General features: G+C 44.2%; 1 protein-coding gene across 2 annotated transcripts in view; it reads right to left on the bottom strand.

Moving 5' to 3' along the window:
* tbc1d22a (TBC1 domain family, member 22a) overlaps positions 1-22,606 on the bottom strand; it is a 110,168-nt gene that overhangs the window by 44,618 nt on the left and 42,944 nt on the right. For both annotated transcript variants that reach the window (XM_041964059.1, XM_041964058.1), the window contains exon 10: positions 8,362-8,468. In XM_041964059.1, the coding sequence (XP_041819993.1) occupies positions 8,362-8,468 (107 nt within the window). The remainder of the gene's footprint in view (positions 1-8,361; positions 8,469-22,606) is intronic.

Genomic DNA, 22,606 nt, shown 5'->3' with positions numbered 1-22,606 from the left:
CTACTACGAAGAATTCCCTCTTTATTCTCATTTTTCGGCATCCACATTTGTCCTCCATTTTTCTCTTGTTACCTTTCTGTCTTCTTCCCCATCGCAATACCTCTTTCTCTCTCCTTCCATTTTGTCACCTCCTTTATTCCTTTGTCCCGTTTTCTATTTTCTCTCCTCTTATGCCTGTCTTTCTTCCGCTCCTTCCTCCCTTTGTCGAGTCCAATATGTCGGATCTTTGATCAGCTGAGGCAACAGGAGGAAATCAACTCTCACTTCTTCATTATTCATACATTCTCCTCTTCTCCTGCCATCTGCCCATCCGCCAAATCTGACCCAGCAAGTAAGTGGAACTGCCCCAGCTCACCCACACGAACGGGCAGACACAGAGCGTACAAACATCAAGTCTGCGTCCCTCTATCTCAACTAGGTGTCAACAACGTCCCGCTCTGTCCTTCTTTGTTCGTTCACTCTGTCTGTCTCTCTCAGTCAGCTGAATCAATAGCTTCTCTCCACCTCACAGTCCATTCTATTAGAGACAACAATGGCTGCACGCTGGACTAAGATTGCCTCCTATTGTGGCGACGGATGTCTATCAGCAAGTTGGACAGAACCAGCACAACAACACTGGGACGGTATGTGCGTGTGTGTGTGTGTGTGTGTGTGTGTGTGTGTGAGAGAGAGAGAGAGACATAAAAACAGGAGAGAGAGAGAGAGAGAGAGAGATGACAGGTCAAGATAAAGGGTAGACAATAAACTGAAGGACGGGGTGATGATCTATCATTCTGTGGTACGTGGATATGTGTGTGTGTGAGAGACAGACAGATAAGGTGTAGACAAAGGTGTAAACAATTCCAGTTGTTCAGAGCTACAATAGGATGGGCCAGATGTCACTCTGTCACATCTACGGCCTCTAGTTTGAGGGCAGAAAATGTGTCTTGTCAGCTCATGAAGGCTGGTAGTCCACAGGTATGAAACACAGCCGCACAACCGGTCAAGCCGATGGGAAAGGACTAAAGGCAGGACAGAGCGTCATAAACTTTGGAGCATAGGGCCGCGTATTGAAATGTGTAACACAGAGTATCAGCAGTAGTAAGAGTCTGCAGCCACGCTAGTGCCTCTCTGAGCCTGTACTCAGGCAATGCAGTGCTTTTTGCTAAATGCTAATGTTTAACAGGTATATGCTTTTGTTAAATGAAAAAACTTCATTTTGCAGATGTTTATATTCCTCACAGCAATGTATTGAATTAATCTCCAGACCAAATCTCAGATACCGGCAACTTCCGAATACCCAGTCTTAGTGTACTCACTCTGCTCTACTACAGCCTACTGGTATCACAAACCCTTATCACAGCTAAACACAGCTATTACAATTACTACAGCTTTTAACACAGCCTTGTTGAGATCCAGCCGCCACCCGTCCAAACAAATCACTCACCCACTGTGCTGAAAGTTGGGTAATTGATGGTGGGGGCATGGCGGGAAAACAAACACTGTACATTTTATTCCTTCCTCTCTCTGTGACTGTATAGTATATCCATGTTTTTTGCACCCTGCTTCCTCTTGCTCAAGGAAACCGGGGTTTCTCTAATTGTTCACCTCAATTACAGAAAACAAGTTGCTCATACGGTGTATGTAACCTTTAAGAAAACAGGTCACTCCAGAAAGCAGACTGTGTGCTGGCTTGTGTAAAAGCAAAGTGAAGTGAACACTGGGTCAGACATCATGTTAAACATAAGGGTACACCTGCCACACCTTTAAATTGGCTTGTAATTTATATTTTCTTGTGGCATATTTACCAAGGAGCAGATAACAAAAGTATTTTTGCTATATCCCAAGAAGTACATGCAACTGTTGCAGTCAAAAACAGATTATTTTTCTGTGCACCCACAGACCGGACAGCTAGCAGAGTGTGAGGAGCTGTTCGCTGAATTTCAAGTTGACTGAATATCAACAATCTTTCTCCAGAATGACTCACCACACCTTTACGCGCACTTGGGACTGTCTTGGTGTATGAAGTGTATAAAGAAGCCTGCCTCACCTTAAATGACCCTTTACGTGATCAGCACCACTTGTCTCTCTCATAACAAGGTTTTCATAACAGCGCCCTCTTTTCTTTAAGCAACTCTGATTACATAAATGTCTCCACCCATCCTTCCTGGGCCTGATTTTCCAGCGTCAGCCTTTATCCTAACCTCCTCCCCGGCAGCTGTTACTGCCTTCATCTCCACTGACCTGCATGTAAGCTTGCTTAGCTAACATGAAACTGCTTACAAGAAAGAGGCGTGAGGCGGGGAAGATGCACGTATGACTGAGAATTCCATTAAAAAGAAAATCGAGGGAGGTGGCGGTGTTGAGGTCAAAATTGTTCTTGAGCAGTGGCTACGGTTACATGCACACCAATAAGGCTTGGAAGGTAAACTATACAAACACACATACAAACATGCTGTCAAACATTGGACGCCGGCTGGCAGATTACTCCTCCTCTGTGTGTCTGTGTGTCTGTGTGTGTGTGTGTGTGTGTGTGTGTGTGTGTGTGTATGTGGGTGGTGGATTGAGTGACAGCCCAAGGTGACAGTGGGGAACCCTTGGGGAAACCAGAACAGGACATGGCGTCTGGTTTAGTCTGGCTACCGTCTGCTAGACGTCGGCCCTCGGACCCCTGTTCCCACTCGAGGTAGACCCCATCTCTAGCTGCCGCCGTGGAAACAGATGGCTGCCTTGACAATGAGCAGGCACACTCTGATTGGCTCGTGCTCCGAGGGAGGGCCTGGAGGCAGCTCAGACGTGGAGCGGCGAGAGGGGGAGCTGTTGACCATTTAATCTTTGTCAGTTTTACATTGATTTGATACTCTTAATTCATTTTGTTAGAGACTTAACTGTAGAGGGGTTCATGTGATAAAAATTGATGATTTAACTCATGTCCAAATTGCTGATCATTGCAGCCTCTGGGGCATCTCAACTGTAGGAGTACTTGACATACAGTACCTGATTCAGTACATTAAAAAATAACCTGCCAAATATTATTCTTGCTGGGTCATCAGTTAAAACTCTCTAGCCAAAAAGTTGGTGGAAATGACACACTAAATAAAATATATTCTTTATGTGCTGTGGCTGGAAATAAGAATAGCGCTGAAGATAAATTAAAAGCTGCTGTGTGTCTTGTGAAAAACATCAACATTTCCAAATAAGTGTGCCTCACGCCAGTGGTGTGCCAAGCCATGGCAATCGAACCCAAAAAAAGGGCCGAATTTTCCTGCTGGACCCCCATGTGTCAAAATTACAGCTGAAATATAATAAGTTCAGATCCCAGGGCAAAAATCGCATTTCTCAAAGTTAAGTCCCGGACTGGAAAAATACATTTAAGAGCCCCGGCTGTAAAAGGCATATCTGCAGAATTAACATAAAAGGCAGGTTTTCATCTGCTGCCTTTAAAACTGAGAGCCCTCGGGGGTGTGCTGGCGGAATAATGGACTTTTTAAACTTTCTGACTTCATTCCCTCTCTGGGCATGGCAGGAGACACACAGACACACTGGCTGTGCATGGACAGCGCATAGCCGCTACATACTGAGTGCAGCAGCACTGTCGGCTGCTATACCCGTAAAATGTCACAAAGATTAAATTACTGAGGCGCTGACTGACAGGCTCTGTTTTTACTGCGGACATTAATAATACATCGTGGTTTTAGTATTAATAGGACATGTTTAAATCAACAACACAATATTGAGCGGAGATGACAGTTCCATTTAAATTCACTCAAACGGCAGATATGGAACCGTTTTAACAAGTTAAATTAGTCAAGTTAGCCGGAGGCGCTGTCAAATTTAGCACGGTACAAGACTAATTGGCTGCTGGAGAGACTGGGGTAACATTGGGGTCAACTTAACAGAGTTGTGTCTCAAATGGAGAAATGTACTGTTAGGTCGAAATTCCATTTACTTTTCTGTCCATTTATTTTATGTTCCGCTGTTACAATTCACCTTAATTCTGAGAGAATTATGATGGGTTATGTATCGGTTTAAAGGTAGAGTCATGCTTAATGGCACATTACACTGGCCCATTTAAACATAACTAATGCGCCCCTTTCCAGTCCGGTAGCCCGGGTAGTTCAGCCCTGTTTTTTGATCATGTCAGAACTAGATGTGGCCCCCGTGTGCTGCCTGTTTGATGTGTAAATGGGCTGTGAAGGGCTGTGTGCTGTTATCCTGTTGATGCTCTTGTAAACACACGTGCACACGCGCACACACAGACAGACAGAGACAAGCACACGACAATGCTTGTCCATTTAACTGCGCCTTAAAGGTCAGGCCAGGACAGAAGAATGACTGTCTTCACTCATGGGGAGGGTATATGAGCAACATGTTGTTCTGGTGTGGGTGGTTAGTCCCGGACGTCAGCCTAGACAGCAGCTTTAATTACATCAACACCACACACGCGCAAATGCTGCTCTTACAGTTTCCAGTAATTAAACGGGGAATCCAGAGAATTCCCAACATTTCAGTGCTTTTGAAGATTATCAGGAAAGGTGGCAAAATAAAGCACCCTCCTATGCAAGGCATGTCATTCTGATTTTGCCGACACAGACACAGATTTGCCTGAAATCGACTGATCTCTCTAACCTACCTTTTATCCCAGTCTGCTCCTTTTGAGGGGGCGCTGCAGTGTTGCCAATTAAAGCAGAAACTCATTAGAGAAGCTGCTTAAGTAAATTGACAGTCGAAACAGCCTGTTCACGTTTAGGTGGGAGAGAGGCATGGCAGTGAGACACTAAAAACAGAGCTAATGGCCAATTTGCTGCATTAAAATCGAAGAAAAAAAACTTTCAAAAGTATGTCCACTGCATACCAGGTAATTGCAGGAAAACCACACCAGCTGCGGTTCCTGGATGGATGAGAGGAAGTAAATTTTTCTTCACAAAAGCTCCCAAGTGTGTAGTAGTTTTAAAACCTTGCTTTTACGAGTTTGTTCTGCATTGTGATACAATTAAACCGCTTTAAATATTTTACACAAATTGGTTCAAAACAAGTGGACACCAGTGTGGCACCAGCTCCACAGAAAATCCTGGATATATAAGGTGCTTAAAAGGCAGTGAGCAAATGTAATTGCATTGAGAGAAGCTCCCTCTCTCTCACCCCCCGAGCCCCACCTTCAGGCCCTCAGTTAAATGTAATAGCGTATAGAGGATGTGAGAGGGTTTGAGAAGAGGTCAGAGCAAGGATCACCAACTAATTACGGTGCTGAGGCACTCACAGCCTCCGTCAGATTGTTTAGAAAGCATTAGGGGGGAAACATGGGCTTCCCTGGTGCATTGCACGTAATTAGTTCGGAGCCAAGGTCACAAACAAGCACAAGCACGGGGACAAACCGCATCCATACGCAGACAAAAGCATACACACAGACACACACGCTATTCTTCCTCTGCTCTCAAGTTCTGCATTCTCTCCGTCTTGCTCTCTCAGGGGCAACAAGGCACAGCGTCTATTAATTTCCTAAATGAATAGCCTAACCAATTGATAGTTATTTATGGATGTTCACATTTTATGCACAACACATGCTCCTTACTATTAATTACCTTTAGCGTAGGACTAGGCCTTATATTGACTTTGACAATAAGAAGCTTATTTTTTATGCTTTAAACAGCGTAAACTAACGAATCATCTTTTAAAGCATTACTGAAAACAACAGCCTCTTTCGTTGCCGTGGCACCGCACTAAAACGCCACTTCAACATCATGATCTAAGGGGTTTCTTTCATGTCTAAAACACTCATTTCCACACAACAATAAGGATATGGTCTAATCGATACATTTAAAGTCTAACTGCTGTGGCCATTCTCCTAAGTGTTACTTTAGATTAGGGTCATTGACCCGACTGGGCAGACTTGGCAGATGCCTCTTTAACTGTGCCAGAAAACGATGATTAGAGTAGCTGTGCTAAAACATGGTCACAAAGACAACCTGCATCACCCAGGTTGTAACCGTTACAACTAACAAGACTTTTGTTGTTAACATTAAGTTACAAGGTACTAAAAGGTGGCGAAAATGTTGATGTTTCGCAATTAAAACTGACGTTTTACACGCTTGCTGACAGCACAAATAGTGTCTACAAAGGTAGAAAGTGCTCTGTTGCAGAATTTATGCTTTAATCCAGCATACAGAGATATGGTAAAAACATAGTTTAGGATGGTGAGCAGCAGCAGTACTGTTGAGGGTAAATCCACCAGCAGCCCAGGCAGGCACGTTTAGAATTGACAGATGGCTCAACCATGACCGCTCAGAGCGAGGTCGATTAAGAGGGCTGGTGGGCAAAAGGGTTTGGGAAGAAATGATGAAACAAAATGAAGTTTGGTGCTGCGGTCTGTATGCAATTATCTGGTCTCCAGACACCCAGGCCGGCTTTAGAATATGCAAGACAATCATATTTCTTAAAACCCGCACAAAAAAAACTGTTTCATACATAATGCTCACACTGGTGGAGAGGTCCTGCAGGCTTTACAACAGACTGCAATGTCAGACTACCTAAACACTTCAACATTCAACTCTGTGCATACAACTGGTTATCTGCAGTGGTGTGTCATGCACACACGCTAATCTGTATTACTTATGTACATTAAAAACTCCTCTCAGTGGAAAAGCACAGATGTTTCACACTTGATGATGATTACATTTATGGTGTAAAAGTCGTAATGATTGCCAGTAAAATGTTATTACACATTTGGCATAAGAGACTTAATCTAGTATTTGGCACCGAAGGTCTGAAAACATATTTTGTTAAAATCTGGCATTAAGGTATTTCCCTTGAACTCAGTGAATTGACACTGTCAATGACAACAGTGAATAAAACAGAAACACAACCCACATGTGCGTTCAAACACTTTATAAACTCTTACGTAACTGCAAAATTAGTACATTCAATCTGTGTGAGTCTACAAACGGTACAGGATCTCCTCATCCAACATATCCCAAAGTTCACTGGTGTTGTGTTCATGCATAACTCAGATATGCAATGTATATGGCAAGCTGGACATGTACTGTACATATGCACCTTTGCACTGGGTGTGTGGTCTTGCCAGTGCAGATGACTTTCATGTGGAGGACACAGTACAGGAACCTGCACATGATCAGCTCGAGGTTCACACGATTGTATAAAGAATATTAGTGGTTTGTTTTCTAATGATTGCATTCTGTTTTTATTTACGTTTTACACAGCATCTCAACTTTTTTGGAACTGGAGTTGCTAAAGATGGCGCCAAAATGCAGCACGCAACAGACTAGCTAGGCCTTGTTTTTAGCCTAGCCATTCGCCGGAAATGCCTTATGCTGCGTTGTCCATAGTGGAACCAAGATTCTAAAGGGAAGCAGCTGTTGTTCACATAATGGCTGGTGATCAGGAGTGAGGAATCAGTGACAGTATAAAACAGAGCTGTCAATAAAGCAGGTTTTTAAAAAATTGTGAATCGCCACAGCCACGAAAACAATATTAGACTGATGGGTACACGATGGAACGCCGCGACTTAACAAATAATCACTCAATTCTGTCTCGATTCAGCTGAGTGACCAAGCCCGGCTAATATGTTTATACCGTAAACAAACAAGTTGATCAAGAACGTGACTTTACTTCATGAACAGCACTGATCTGATCCCAGTTCTCCCAATTTTAGATGGAGGAGGGTGGAGGGATCAATCGTTGCAGCCAAGCTCTAAAATGATTTTGGTCCATGACATCTTTTCAATTTTCAAACATGATCTGTACGGTCTGCAGATCTCACCTTTGGGTTTTTATCTGCACCATCTCACATAAAATTGCAGAGGTGCTGCACTGCCGATTGTGCACTTCTTACCGAGTGCAAACGGGTGGAGAGCTGAGGTAAACAAGTGGAGCGAAGAGAACTGAATGACAAGCAAACCAAAGAGACCCTGAAGTGCATGCTGAAGTTGCATTTGACATGTAACTTGAATTACAAACTGCCCTGAATGTGTCACAATGGGCAAGTGGTTGCTAACTCTAGTGATAACAACATCATACTGCATCGAGGCCTATTGCTACAAGTTTGTTCTGGGGTCTATTTTCAGTCCAATAGTGGTTAATTAAGCTCTGAGTTAAGTGGCAGCGAGAGGAACACTCCTATTAAGACCAGATCAGGGAATCCCAGATCCAAACAAAGCAAAGCTTGAAAAGAGTGTGTAAGACAGTAAAGGACTAAAAGAAATGTAGAGGGAGAAGAGAGGCATGGACAGATTACATCGAGGAGGGAGACAGTGTGCTTGTGCAGTATGTTGATATGAAAGTGTAAAAATGTATGTGGGCGTTTTGATCAGTTTGTGCTGAGACAACCTACATCTTTTCCACACACACACGTACACACATGCTTACCTGGATGCCGTCCAGCAGTTTGCTCATGCACCAGAAGCTGTCAGCCTCAATGTTCCTCAGAGCCTCTTCCTGAAGACTGGACACGTCAAAGTTTTCCACTTCCTCCTCTAGAGAAGAGAAAGGAGAACAGAGAGTGAGAGGGAGGGAGGGAGGGAGAAATAAGCAGCGCAAGGACAACGAGACAGGTGAAAAGAAATGGGAGGTAAAGTTAAAACAAGTGGAAGGAGAGAGAGAAAGAATGGAAAAAGAGACACAGACAGCAATTGGAGTATATAGACACAGGACAAGTTCAATGGGAAGAGTGGGAGCAAGAGGGGAGGTAAGGGTGGTGGGATATGAAAGAGATTTTATGGAAAGGACTGAAGACGCTGACAAATTGGAGCACGAGAACCAAGGAGGGATGAAGCAACGGAGGCGGTGTGGCAGCTGATCGTGTGGGAAGAGGATATAAAAGCGGACCGAGAGAGCAGCCGAATGATTATCATCTTTTAAAAACAGAGGTTCAACCTCTTTCCGTGGCTGCTTTGAACATTTAGTCACACGCGTTTCCATGCACACCGCATCATTCGTCCTCGTTCCATTGCAGGCACACTGAGTGCAGTTTCTAGGAAAGAAAAGAAATGACGCAACTTTTGTTCTGTCTTTTGAGCTTGTGGAAGTTAAATTACGGCTCAGAATCATGTCAATGTCATTTGTAAACTGCTACAAAGGCCATCGTGAAGGGTGAGGTAAAGATGGATTTAAGGTGGGCTCTAGGACGTATAGTCTGTAAATAAATGCAGGTTCAGACATATCCTAAAGCGCTCTGTACGCTGCAGTGAAAAAAACAAAAATACTAAACTAAAAGCAGCGAGCACGCTGAGTTCCCAGTCATCTCCAGTGGGTGACTTCAACGGTGGGTGTCATCAGATGTCATTAACGGCAGCAGCGTGTGACGGACTGCAGGGGCTTTGACGGGCCTGTGACAAGCCACTGACAGCCAGTGGAGAGGAGATGGGACAAGACTGATTAACAGTGATCTGGAGAGGGAAAGAAAAGGGCGAGCGGCGGGCAGGGACAAACAGAGGAAAGGAACATGTGTGTATGTGTGTGTGTGTGTGTGTGTGTGTGTGTGTGCTCGTGTGTGGTCATAAATTTAAAAATGTGTTGAGTATGGTGGATGTATTCGCGTCTGTATTCTTAATACACGCTCACACGCACACATACTGTACGCAGGACCTGGCAGCTCTGCTTGGTATCCTTGGCAACCCTGGTGGAATGTTGTCAAGGTTGTATTGAGCATGCTCAGTCTGACAAGACAGACGGACAGACAGGGAGCTGGCAGCGGGCCAGGACTACAAAGCCATTAACAAGTAGGCCGTAGGAGTGTAGGTGTGTGCTTGTGTGTGTGTGTGTGTGTGTGTGGTGGCACTCGTTCAACGCCTCGCCATGCGGGCGTTCTCATCAGCGTCTTGTCTGCTTGGAGTCAGGTCGGGGTGGACAGAAAACGGACAGAGCGGCTGCGGCTCCTTCGTCCCAGTGAGACCTTTCATCCCATCACACCCGGACAGATCAAGGTGTCCACACGGCACAAAAATCTAATTTTGTCCACACAGCTGCCAGATCTTTAATATCAGATAGGGAAGTGGTCAGTGGCTGGATTATGATGAGATGTCAGTATGGTTCATTCGAACCACGAGCAATGCGAAAAAGCAAAATGTAATACAGCTGCAGGCCAAATCTAACAGCCATTATTAGTGCAAACATACAGATGCAATCTCATAAAATCCAATTTTTGGAGAGAGATCTAAAAAAAATCAGCTTGCAATGAGAAGTATAAACATAGCCAGGGAGGAAGAGGTCATCCACCAACAAACATTATGAGTCAGAGACAGCTGATGGGATGAAAACTCACAATGATTCTCCTCAGCTTGAATTGAGGCTGCAGGCAGAAAGCCAGCTACAGTAAACCACAGCTGAATGCGGTGCCGGAGCAGCTGTTATAACAGTGCAGAGACAAAAGAGGCCACCATCTGACCAATTTGAAGTCTGTATCTGACTTGATAGCTCCTCTGTGGTGCTGCAGAAGACAATGAGGACACATGAATACGGGCCTCTCTTTGGGACGCCGCAGCTCTGAGCACCGGGGATGGCGTTAAATTTGAAGTTGAAAAGATTCATTGTAAACAGGCTGAGTGGCAATTCGCGTGGTGTCGTTGCTGATTAACAAGGTGGTGAGACTGACACTGACCCAGCTTTCTGGGAGGCCCTGAGCTTCCCAGAGTCTCAAATCAGTCTTTGTCGTGGTCTCAAGTCAAGAGCTCGGATCCAAACCTGGACCTTGACTCTGGAGCAGATTGGAAGGGACGTCGTCAAGGAGTCCACTGGTCGCGCTGGAGCTGGGCATAGCTCATCACAACAAGGACAAACAAGAGGAAGGGGCTAAGAGGAGGAGAGGCCATGCAGAGGGAGCGTCTGCACTCAGCGCGACTGCATCATGAGGCAACAGTGCCCCCTGTGATCGCAGGTGGAACTGATGCTAACACCCATGACCGGCTTTACTCGGATGAATGCTTAAAAACAGTCAAAGCTTAGGTCATTAGTCACTTTCATGGCCAGGTAAGTCCAGACAGCTCTTTCTAAAAGAATCAAAGCTGTGTGGTGAACACCTGACGATTCAAAAACCTGTAGCCCAATTAAGTTTTCATGAACACCTTCAAACTTCAGTGTTTTGGTAACATGAATAACAAAAAAAAGGCACCATTAGGCCATCCTGAATGCCTCAACAGTGCCTGTGTCCCAGTCGACCTGCCTTCAAAAGAAGAAATAGCTAATTACTTTCACTAGATCCATGCCTCAGTCGAAGAAACTCTCTTGGTGATTATTTTTGGAGCACTGCCTCCCCACTAAGGACCAGCTGACAATACATGTCTGGGACATGATCCGTGTCTCTGTAGAAATGCTTCACAAATAAGAACCTGGGGAATTTCTGGAAGTTCAAGCTTCAGTGAGCCTCAGAGTCTCAGTGGCTTCAGTTCTGTGTGAGATGCGTCTCCAAAATAACATTTTCGCCAAATTATATTCTCCGGTTCTTCAGAGGCAGAGGAAGCAGGTCTGGTCTGACACGAACTCACCTTGGTAGGAGAAGAGAACGAGTGTGACGCAGCCAGCTGTCTAAGACACACAAACCCGTGCGTCTGTGCAGAAAAAGGGATGCACAGGCCTCTGAAAGACAGGCAGTTTGTAATCAAATTGGCAGAAGAGCACAGCGCAAACAGAGCGCAGACTTGGAGGCCCAGCCAAGGAGCATCACATGCGTGCACACAGAACAACGAAACACACACACACACACACACACACACACACACACACACACACACACACACACACACACACACACACACACACACACACACACACACAACAGTCAAACTGATTACAGAGCAGGGATTGTTTGCTTGAAAGTGACAATCATCATATAATTTATTTGAAGGAAAAAGCAACCCCAAATCTTTTATTTACAGGTGGGAATATTTAATTTAAGGATCTAAACTTTCTCCAGTAAGACAAATTTAAGGTGAACTATCATTCCCTTGACATTGTTCCATATCCCCCATCAGTGCAATGCTCCGATCTCTTTTATGGCTCGACTTTCCTCTGATGCTCTCTTGATCTTGCTTTAGGTACATCAATGCCTTCCCCCCCTACTCTCCCTCCACCTCTCCTACAGCCGTTTGACATGTCTTCTCTTCTCTCTTCTATTGCTTCCCTGCCTCTCCAAGCTGTTCTCCCCCCACTGCCCGGTCTCCTACCCCTTCCTCACCTCTCTTCCTATTGGCCACGGAGGCAGTTTCCTGCCAGGCCCCGGGGTTTATTTCCTGTTTGTCCTGGCGCAGGGGGCAACTTGTCCGGAGAGACCAACTGCCTAGTCGCTGCCAGCTGTGAGCACTTGGCACAGCTTGGCATGCCGAGCCGGGTTACACCTCCGGAGACCGAGTGCGGGCGCCGACATGCACAGGCGTGCGCGCGCGCGGGCACACGCAACACACACCCTCACGGCAGTGCTGCCATCTGCCCTCTACAACTATGGGCCACAAGGTAATGTGATGTAAGATGATAAACGAGCTAGTTTAGCCTGATGCAATCATAAAGAGTGTGTGTGTGCATGCGCCGCGAGTGCAAGAGTGAGCGTGCTTCTTTGCAGACAGCAACTGGCCAAAAAAAAAAAAAAAACAGTCCCGTTTGACAAACCACTGTTGCTTCAGATTAATCACAAGGAAACCTGAGCTGCAGACCGCCAGAGAGAGAACGCTATTGGTTTTAACAAGATTTCACCATCCAAAGCTCATAAGTTCACATGAAGTGCTGCAGCCATTATTTTTAATTTACAGCGGTAGTTCAGGTTAAATCTAATGAATCTAATGACTTACAATTTGGACGCTGAATCCAAACATGTCACAATCCAGTTTCCGCTGCCAGGATGGCACCCAAGTGACACAAAGGCAGAGACGCTTAAAAATGAGGCACGTTAGCTGCTGGTGAGACACGCAATACTTCCACCTCCCCACACCTCTGACAGACCCCCTCCCTCTCGCTCCACCTCTCACTCAGGCTTGTGCAACAAAGGAAAAAAAAAGGGATTTCACCACCGTGGCACATTAGTGTGATAACACCGTTGTTAATGAGAGCTGAACGTTTTCCAGAGAAGTGGTGTTCATGCTGTTGGATAATTAAAAAGCAAGTCAACCTGGCAAACCTGGTGTCGCCAACACACACGCACACACACTGATGACAGTAGTGTGACAATAGAATTACAGCTGTGTGCGAAACAAGATGCGAAGTTATGAAAATAGACAGCTGGAGGTGAAGGAAGGTGGCTGTGTGTGAGACACAGAGCGAGAAGGTACAAGTGATATAAGTGGAGGTGAAAGTTGGAATAATTGGTTTTTGATTTCCTGGAATCACCAGAAAACTCATCTGAAATCTCCTGTCTACTTTTCAAAAGCATCCAGTGTCTTCATTTCATAGTTCTTAAGAGACACGAGGTTTTTTTCCTTGAAGTACACCACTAAGCTTACTCAATGAAAGCGCTGAAGAAGAGCCTCACCAGTGATAAGGAACGCTTCAGGCCATAAAATCTACACAATCACTCCGACAATGTCCTCACCACCCATTATCTGCACTCCAAGCCGTGTGTCCATACATCAAACAGCGGGCCCCACAGCTGCTGGCAAGATAATACAAGTCCTTGACATCAAATGGAATACAGCTATTAATTCTGTATCTGCCTATACGCAGACACATAATGATCCACTTGCCCTGAGGTACAATGGTGTCTTGTATGAGGAAGCTTACAGTGTTTAATGTTGAGTAAGGCCATCGCATCGCATTAACTATTGCTACCTCTTCCAGTAGCTCTATTTGCATTCACCTTCCCTCACGGCGGCCTGTGGGATGTTTGTACAGCGTGGATGGGAAAAGCGTGATTCAACAAGTGCACGACTGGCAACATACTCTACAATCGCATAATCATGGAAGCGCCAGAGATACAACACTGCCCGGGATCAGGTGTGTTTGTGTTTTCCTAATTCCACAAGGATAACACACATTGCAAAGCAACAGTGTAAATCACAGCTGGATTAACAGGATGGTTACTGATAGATCTCATCATTTATACCCACTGCGAGGGTGCAATCATGAGGAAGGGTGAAGGTAGATTTGCCAAAACATCATGGCATGTAGAAGAAAGGTGAGGACATCGAAACATGAGGCACCACTTGGTCAAAATTGATAAAAAAAATTCCCGTCATGATCACGGTTATTCTCAGTTTCCTTTGAGAGTTGAAATTTTTGACGGAGAGCCCGTAAGTGGGATGTAAACAGGAAAATTTGAGGTCTGACACGTCATCTCGCTGCACCCTCTTCTTCTATAATGGTTGAATTGCACCCGACTGGAGAATTAGCACCACCGACTGTTTATCTCGCTAAATATTTTCCAACAGTAGTGGATGGAAACACAGAAATTTGGTTAAAATTTGGCTGTGCTCCATTTGGATGGAAACCAGGCTTGCGTTACAGATGTGACGTAAACTTTGAAAGTTTAAAGTACGTGCATTTAGGAGGAATAGAGGGTCTAAGGAAAGGCTATCAAGTTGCATTATGGGAAGTGTGGGATCCAGGTTTTGCTGTTGTGACTCATATTCAGATATGAAATCTCAGCCTCTGCAGCTTTGACCTGGACATTCTTTAATTAATCCTGTTTCTCACAATTTTATGAAGTGCAATCAAAAAATACCACTCAAATAAGTGATTTAAGAAAAAGAATAAGCCACCGATCAAATTCGAGTATTTCCTGCTTTTCTCCCTTTATTTATTGTAAATTGGTTTTGGACCGTAGGTTGGACAAAAGAAGCAATTTAAAGACGGCAAATGGAACATTAGTGGGAGCCTTACTTTAGTCCAACGAAAGCAATGTCAAGTCAGATGTGTTTGGATGCACGTGACTTTACCCAAATGAGGTACAAGGTCTGTTTGTGGTTATCACTGCGCCACATAAAGTGTTAATGAGGGAGGAAAACAATGCAAATGAGGCATTTTCTTCTTCTTGTCGTCTTCACAGACATTGTTGGCATTGAGTGTGTCTGTGTGTATTTGTAGCAGAAGCTGAGTCTGCACAGTCTCGTCATAAAAGGGCAACTTTTTTCCATATTTTTCTGAATGGTATGAACAGTGCTGAGTGCTCAGGTATACAGTTGTTCATATGAGGGACTGGAACTTAATTAGTTTTCAGACAGCATTTATGTAACTGAGTGCCTGAGCTGAGCTTTTGTTTGGTACTTAGTCCAGATCATCTAGTATAATTTCTATCTGCTCTTCTAAGTAAGCAGTGTCATGTATGCATGTGTCAAGCAGATAAGACAAGCTCAATCACATGTTCACTATCACTGTCTGTGGGCTGCCTTTTTCTACACACACATAAAAACATTTTTTAATCACATCAGATGTCCAGTCTACTCACAGCATAGCAAATGTGCCCGCCTAAGACACATTTGGGAGCTGAAGGAAAGTTTCCTGAGATGTAAGTGAAGGATCAGTCCATTAAGTCATTAGTGTGTGCAATCTGCAGGCTTAGTTAGGGAAAAAAACCATTAGAGGAACAGTAAGAAGCAGACATTATGAGCGGCAGGCAGTCGATATGCAGAGCCGAGAGACAGACACCTGTTTGTGAAAAGGTGTGAGGCTGCAGTGGGTGTGTGTGTGTGTGTGTGTGTGCGCATGCAAGCTGTCCAGATCCTGCGTGTGTGTGTGAGCGCTATTGTTTCATCTGAAGCGCGCACATGCCTGCGCCAGCGTGCGCACGCGCATGCACGTGCGCAAGTCGTGATGCAACCCAAAACACCACACAGCACCGTCGCGGCGGCGCGGTAAGATGACTGTTTCAATTGCCTCCAATTGCATCAGGTCAAGCGGAACGCGTCTCGCTGGTGACAGAATGATAAAACAGGTTTTTTTTTCCCCAAAAAAATCAAACGGCTGACAGAGAGAACGAGAAATAGAGACTCGGAGAGATCTGAAGCTTCTCGGTGAGGAGAGCTTCAATTTATGGCTTTTTATAGTCAAGTAATTAACTTAATCTAAAAATATTCAATAACCCCTGCGATTATTCACAGAAGATAAATCATTTTTTGACAGAACTATTTCTCTGGATCAGTTCAGAGCTCTATTGCTTTTTATCAGGAGCAATGAGAGAATTTCTGGTAATACGGGGAGATAAGATCAGGCCGGATGCAGATGAAAGCACAGCTATTGATTTTCAGCTTTATATATCCTGTTGTCAAGCGCTGACGATGGTGTCTGATTCCAGCGGGCACACTCACACCGCAGGCCAAAACACGCCAGGTTCAAAACATGCAATTAAAAACAACAACAAAGGTGGTGCAATCCCTCTGCTAATGGTTACCACATGGCTTCGAGAGATTTTCCATTTTACAACATATTACAGTTTTGGAATCTTGTTTCCCGTCTTTAGCTGCAGAACATTTCCTGTGAAAACAATGACCACATTGTGTCCTTGAGTCAGTTATAAACAACTTCACAATAAATAAATGAACTAGAATACAACACAAGCAAGGTGTTCTTCATAAAAATGAAGAAACATATAAATCTAAAATTAACATAACTCATTTCCATGGAGGTCTTGGACTAAATCATGACAACAAAGACTGCTGTGCCTCTGCTATATCACAGATTTAATGTATGAGAAAACTGTGTCATGCAGAGGCAGTTATAGTAGATATTTCTCACATCATGAATAGTACATTTTTACCGAAATACTACATATATTCACACGCCTCAGCTTTCCATTTCTAAGAAAATAAAGTTTTTAAACCTGATTCTAAAAACTAAGAGGAGTATCGTATCTATCCTGTTCTCCAGTATGCTCAACAGTTTGGACTCTGGTCAGTCAAAGTGAAATTTATACATGACTTGCTGCAAAATATGTCACGCTATTAGCAATGTTTTACTATTGTAATCATATAAAATATCTTGTGTTATCTGTAAGCTAGCCTGTTGTTGCTAGAAAAAACACGCTAACAGAAATAACTAGCGCGTTTAATCGGATGATAAAGCGCGCTTTCGTCCATATTTGTAAGGGATTTTTTCATCTGAGCATGAACGCACATTAATTCACATTTTCTTTTGCAGATTTTCCTTACTTGTTTAACATTTGTTCTACATTTGGATGGAAACTGTTAACCTTTTTGTGGAGAAAGAAGCAGAAAATGAACGTAAAGTGGCAACCATCAAAAGTCTGAAAGAGAAGAACTTGTTTCAGGGGCATGAAAGAGAGACACTTGTGCAGGGAAGGGTGGAGATAGACAGAGACTGAGGGTCAAAACCACGAGGCTGATTCAATTTCTGCCGGGCCAAATGCTATTACTTAACCCCAGAAACATGGTGATTGTGTTAAACCAAATCGAGCAGTGGAGACGGAGACAAAGCTCGAGTCAGGGGAGAGAGACAAAGAGAGGCGACGTCAAAGAAAATTGAAGAACAAAATCTCAAACTGTCTGGTGGAAAATAAGGCCGACGCCGTGTCAATAATCCCACCGAATGATTAAAGCAGGAGAAATTAGAGAAAGCAAAAGTAGATAAGGAACAAAGTAGAAAAGACAGTGTTCCTGCAGGGTGTCAGCAGCTGTGCTCGGGCAATCACTAAGCAGCTCATTAGAGCTAATAACAGCCGTTAATCAGAGGGAGACTTAGAATAGAAAGCTCAACCAACAGTGGCCAGACCGTGGGGAGAAAGAAGCCGATATTAGTTAACCGCCTACTGGCTGAGATCCACTCCACAGATTGTTCAATCTATAGATGGACAAACAGGCAGATGGATGCATGCAAAGCCGGAGGAGAGAAGAGACTATGAGTCAACAGGATAAGCCAAAAGGAAAAATGGAAATGCAAATAGAAACTAAGCACAGTGACTAAGACGACACTTTCACAATAAAAGTCTCGCAGCAGTTCATTGGTTGAAAGTTTTTAAATGTGAAGTGGCCATAAAAGCAGTTACATAAACAGCGCGTTCAAAAAGCAGCAAAGTTCATTGAGGCTTTTATCTGTTCGACGATGTTGAGATGAGCAACATAAGAATAAATAAAACACCAAATGACAGCGACTCCTGCGTTACCGACTCCAGAACCGGCACTTTCCTTTCTATGACCACACATACGGCGCCAGCCATTATTATAACCGCTCAGCGCTGTGTTCCCCTGATGCGACGACGCATTTCAAACACAAATGAGCGCGGCATAGCGCAGCGTGACCGGGCTCATTGTGCCGCAGATAAAGCTGCATGGCAGCGGACAAACAACAGATCAGAGTAAAAGAGACGAGGGAAAATGCAGAAGAGAAGAAGAAGAAGACACAGCATAAGGCTGCAAGGGACAAAAATGAATGCCCGAAGTAAATAAAGCTGCTGCTTACTGCCAAATACCAGAACATATAAATCAGACAGAATACGAGAATGACGCACAGACAGTTTTAAATGTCACTCAACTTAAGTTTCTGTTTGCATCCGGTCTGACGGGACATGGCTCTTCTTTTTAAACAGCAGACATCAGCTTGGGTCGGTGTGTTAGCTCACCTCGCCACTTTGTGTTTGTGTGGCGTTACACTCCTGCAGGCATTTCATCACAGCTGACTGACAGTATGTTTCCATCTTCCAAGCTTTGTCCCCGGGTGCTCCACCAAGCCAGTCAGTCTGCAGTGCTACACCACACACACACACGTGTGTTGTGCGTGCAGGTATATGTCCATGTAAAGTGGATCCAGCTGCAGCTCAACTTTCACAAAGAGACAACCAGCAGAGCTTTCTTTGTTCTGAGGCGTTGTAAAAGTCTGCTTCTGTATTGTGATATAGGTTTTCTAATTCCCTACTTATGCAACGTCAGCAGCATTTAGGCTGTCTGTCACAGCCACCCACCCGTCAGGCTCCAACACATCATTTTCAGCAAAGCAGTAAGCGCATATACAAGCAGTGTATCCGCAAGTTTCATGAAATTAAAGACTTTTAAAAGCATTAATCGTGCCAGTTAGAGAGACATCTCTACACACATTTCTACTTCTTTACTAATTTCAGTGTGAAAATGAAAACAACTATAAAATAAAGTCTGTGGAAGTGAATTCTGAACGATGAAAGAACATTTAAAACCTACAAAACCGAAAGCTAATCTACACACGCATGCAGAAGTATGAACAAGCAGCATATCAGGCACACAAACACAAAGGTTCATGCGCGCACGAACACACACCGACACTTTTACGCCCACGCAGTTGTGCACACACACGGAGACTCAACAAAGTCTGTTAGTGCCAAGCAAGGGGTGCCAGTTTGTAAATGAGGCCCAGTAAAAAGTCTCTCAGTCTCTTTTTTGTCCACCAGAACAGTGAAGTTTAGCTTATTTCTGTCATTTTAACTTAGACAATGTACATTTAAAATTGTACATTTTTTTCTGATAACATAAACCATGCTTTCAGCTGCCAAGATGGTTGTTCTCCAGTTAAATGTAATGCCACAGTGACAGTTCTGCAGCGCGGCACCACAGACAGCAATGACACATAATAGTGGATAAATTAGAGTGATACTGACAACAATGTGCAACTGCCTAATTTTGCACTTCCAACAAATTCTCCAGCCCAACTGTGTACTAAAAAGCAGCTGAACGAAGGAATATCGAGCATCTGTGAATAGCGAAGGCATCGTGGTCGATTATAGTCAGTTAAAATGAAACAGCTGCGGCAACTAAAATAAAAAATATTGGCAACATACAGTTTAAGCTGCATAAAAGAGAAGAGTTCCTTTTCCTCCTACAAATGTAACAGTCCAGGAGAAATACGGGCTGCTCTGCACTGTTCACCTCAGCTTAAAGCTGCAGCTAGCGAGCCCAAAATCAAAACACATTAACATATTCTGCAAGTTAATCTCTCCCATTTTCTCCCATTGCTTTACCAGCGTGCTCCTAAACTTGTTAAGCCTGTTTTGTTACCACGGGATTGAGACAAATTTTTTTTAAACGACGCAAAAATGCACATAGAACAAAAAAAAAAAAAAAAAAAAAAAAAATGGGTGGCACAAAGCTCTTACTTCCTGTAGGCTGACTAAACAGCGTGTGTATAATTTAGCAGACAGCAGCGGCCCTGCATAAGGGAGTGATAAAGAGCGTATTGTAAAAGGAAGTGCACATTTCTCTGCATTTATGAAAGCTTAAAGTAGCTTCTTGAGAAAAGACGTGTCTGGGGATCTGAGGGATGATGATGTTTTAAAAAAGGATGGCGAAAACACACACACACAGATACGCACGAAGACACACAGCATCTTCCACAGCGCTATCAGGACCTCCATCATACAGGCATCTTGCTCGTTGTGCTCCTCACCCTCCATCTTTCCTAATAACCCCAAGGACACATCTCCAAAAGTGTGTGACTTTGCTGATGGCCCTGGTCGGCCGGACGCCTTATTTGTCCCTTTATCTCTGTTTGCCCCTCACTAACTGATGCGAGTTGAGGAAATGTCTCAGGCCTCTCTTTTCAAACCCCTTCCTTTAGTAATTCAAATTGCCACGTGGGGATGAGCCTCCGCTTCTGTCGCAATAAAATGCATTCAAATTTTAAAACATAATTAACCTAGAACATTTTCGGTTTGTCCTCATCCTTCCTTCCCCAAGGGTTCCTGCTCACTGAACACATTATCCTGCTTCTACGAGGACGGCGACATGTGTCACCAAAATGGTAGCAAGTGCATCATTTGATTTTACAGGACTGAGAGCACTTTGGTCAATGCTAAAAAAAAAAGACTCTTCACTTCTTCTCTTTTTTGCTTCAATATTAAAATCCAGAGGCCTCAAGAGCAACTTCACCAGAAAACATCGTGCTTCGTTTTGTCGCCTGGCAAAATGGACTCAACTTAAAGGATAACTTTCGTTTTTTACAACCTGGACCTTATTTGTAGCATTAAATACGACCATTTACTCACCCAGACAACTTTGGTGGCATTTGGAGTCGTTTTGAAGAAATTAGCCCGAGAGGAGCGGCGCGTATATCCGTATAATGCGAGTACTCGGGGCATCCATGCGCAGCCTCTATATAACACATAATCTGCGGCGAAACTCGTTCATATTCCAATATTTTGTTATGATATGCTGGTGCTAATCCCCTCTGAGCCGGCAGTCGGCTAGTTTAGCTGTAGTTTGGCACAGTTTGGCACAGTTTGGTTATTGCGTATTCGTAGCCGACTGCTGCAGAGTTAGCCGTGTTGTGGCTGGCTGCTCGCAGTGCCCGGTGTTCGGTAATGACATCATCCACGTCAGAGGTAGTTGTCTAGAGACGCCGGATGTTGATAACATGCCACCACGGGCTCAGAGGGGAATAGCACCAGCATATCAGAACAAAATATTGGAATATGAACGAGTTTTGCTGCAGATTATGCGTTATATAGAGGCTGTGCATGGATGCCCCGAGTACTCGCATTATACGGATATACGCGCCGCTCCTCTGGGGCTAATTTCTTCAAAATGACTCCAAATGCCACCAAAGTTGTCTGGGAGAGTAAATGGGCGAATTTAATGCTACAAATAAGGTCCAGGTTGTAAAAAACAAAAGTTATCCTTTAGCATGGACAGGGTCGCTGACGGCCTGCAGGTTGTAAAACCAAAAAAAACGAGCTGAAATGCAGCGTAACTGTGGAGTTGGGTGACAGTTGTTCACATTATCCACTATCATCCGATGCATTGTTAAAATAAAACTACGAATAATAACACCTTTAAGGTTTGATTTTAGACCTTATTTTACAGTATTTTTTGTTAAAATAAAGCTGTTGCTAGCCACTTTGCGCCTGCTATGACACAAGCACAGCTTCACAGCGGAGGACGGTGATAGGTTAGAGGCCACTCATCTGTTGATATGAGGAAAGACTGCCGGGTTCAGCTGCTTCCTGACAGCGTGGGGTCGGTCATTTTCCTCTTTTTGAAAAATCGTATTTTCCTGCTCTCTTATTTGTCCCTCTCCGCCGTTCGCCATGCCCCCACTCTTTCTTTCCCTTAAACCTGCCAAGAGACACTCGGGCTGCTGTTGTATTCTACTACTTTGTCTGTTTCCTTTCTAGCTGTTGCTCTCTTTCACTCATGGCTGTCAAGCCCTCACCTCTCTGAATGCTGTCTGCAATACACTGCTTCATCCCTCTCCCTGTCTCTCCAACTCGCTCGCTTGTTCCCATCTTTCTTCAGAGTGGATCCATACTGAGACACTGGCACGCAGATTACATTATGGATCCACGGGCCGATCAATGGCCGCTCCACATTAAAGGAGGACTGGCCCGGCTCCTTGGCCCGTCATGGCCCATCCCGGCCTTAATTAGATGACTTCTATTGTCGGCTAATGGGAGAGGAGCTACACTGTGGAAGATAGGAGGAAGACAAAAGCCTCACAGTTGGAGAACAAGAACGATAGACTAACCAAATCAATTCCTACTTTGACACCAAGGAGGCTTGCTAGATTGCTTAACAGTCCAGGTGAATCCAAAACAATTTTAGCTGTATTTTTTCTTCCACGGCGTCAGAAGAGTTCATCAATAATTTGCCAATGGGAACTTTCCAATTTGGAGTAACAGTCAGATGTTAATGACAGCTGGTGGCAGGAAGAAGGGAGGGGGGGAGTGCTGTGAGGATGGGGTGCGAGAGAGGTCGAGCCATCACTCCACATTGCATCATCA

Source organism: Chelmon rostratus, chromosome 22 (assembly GCF_017976325.1).
Source record: "Chelmon rostratus isolate fCheRos1 chromosome 22, fCheRos1.pri, whole genome shotgun sequence".
Classification (NCBI taxonomy): domain Eukaryota; kingdom Metazoa; phylum Chordata; class Actinopteri; order Chaetodontiformes; family Chaetodontidae; genus Chelmon; species Chelmon rostratus.
Note: the sequence above shows the minus strand (reverse complement) of the source record. Positions and strands in the feature narration are given on the sequence as shown.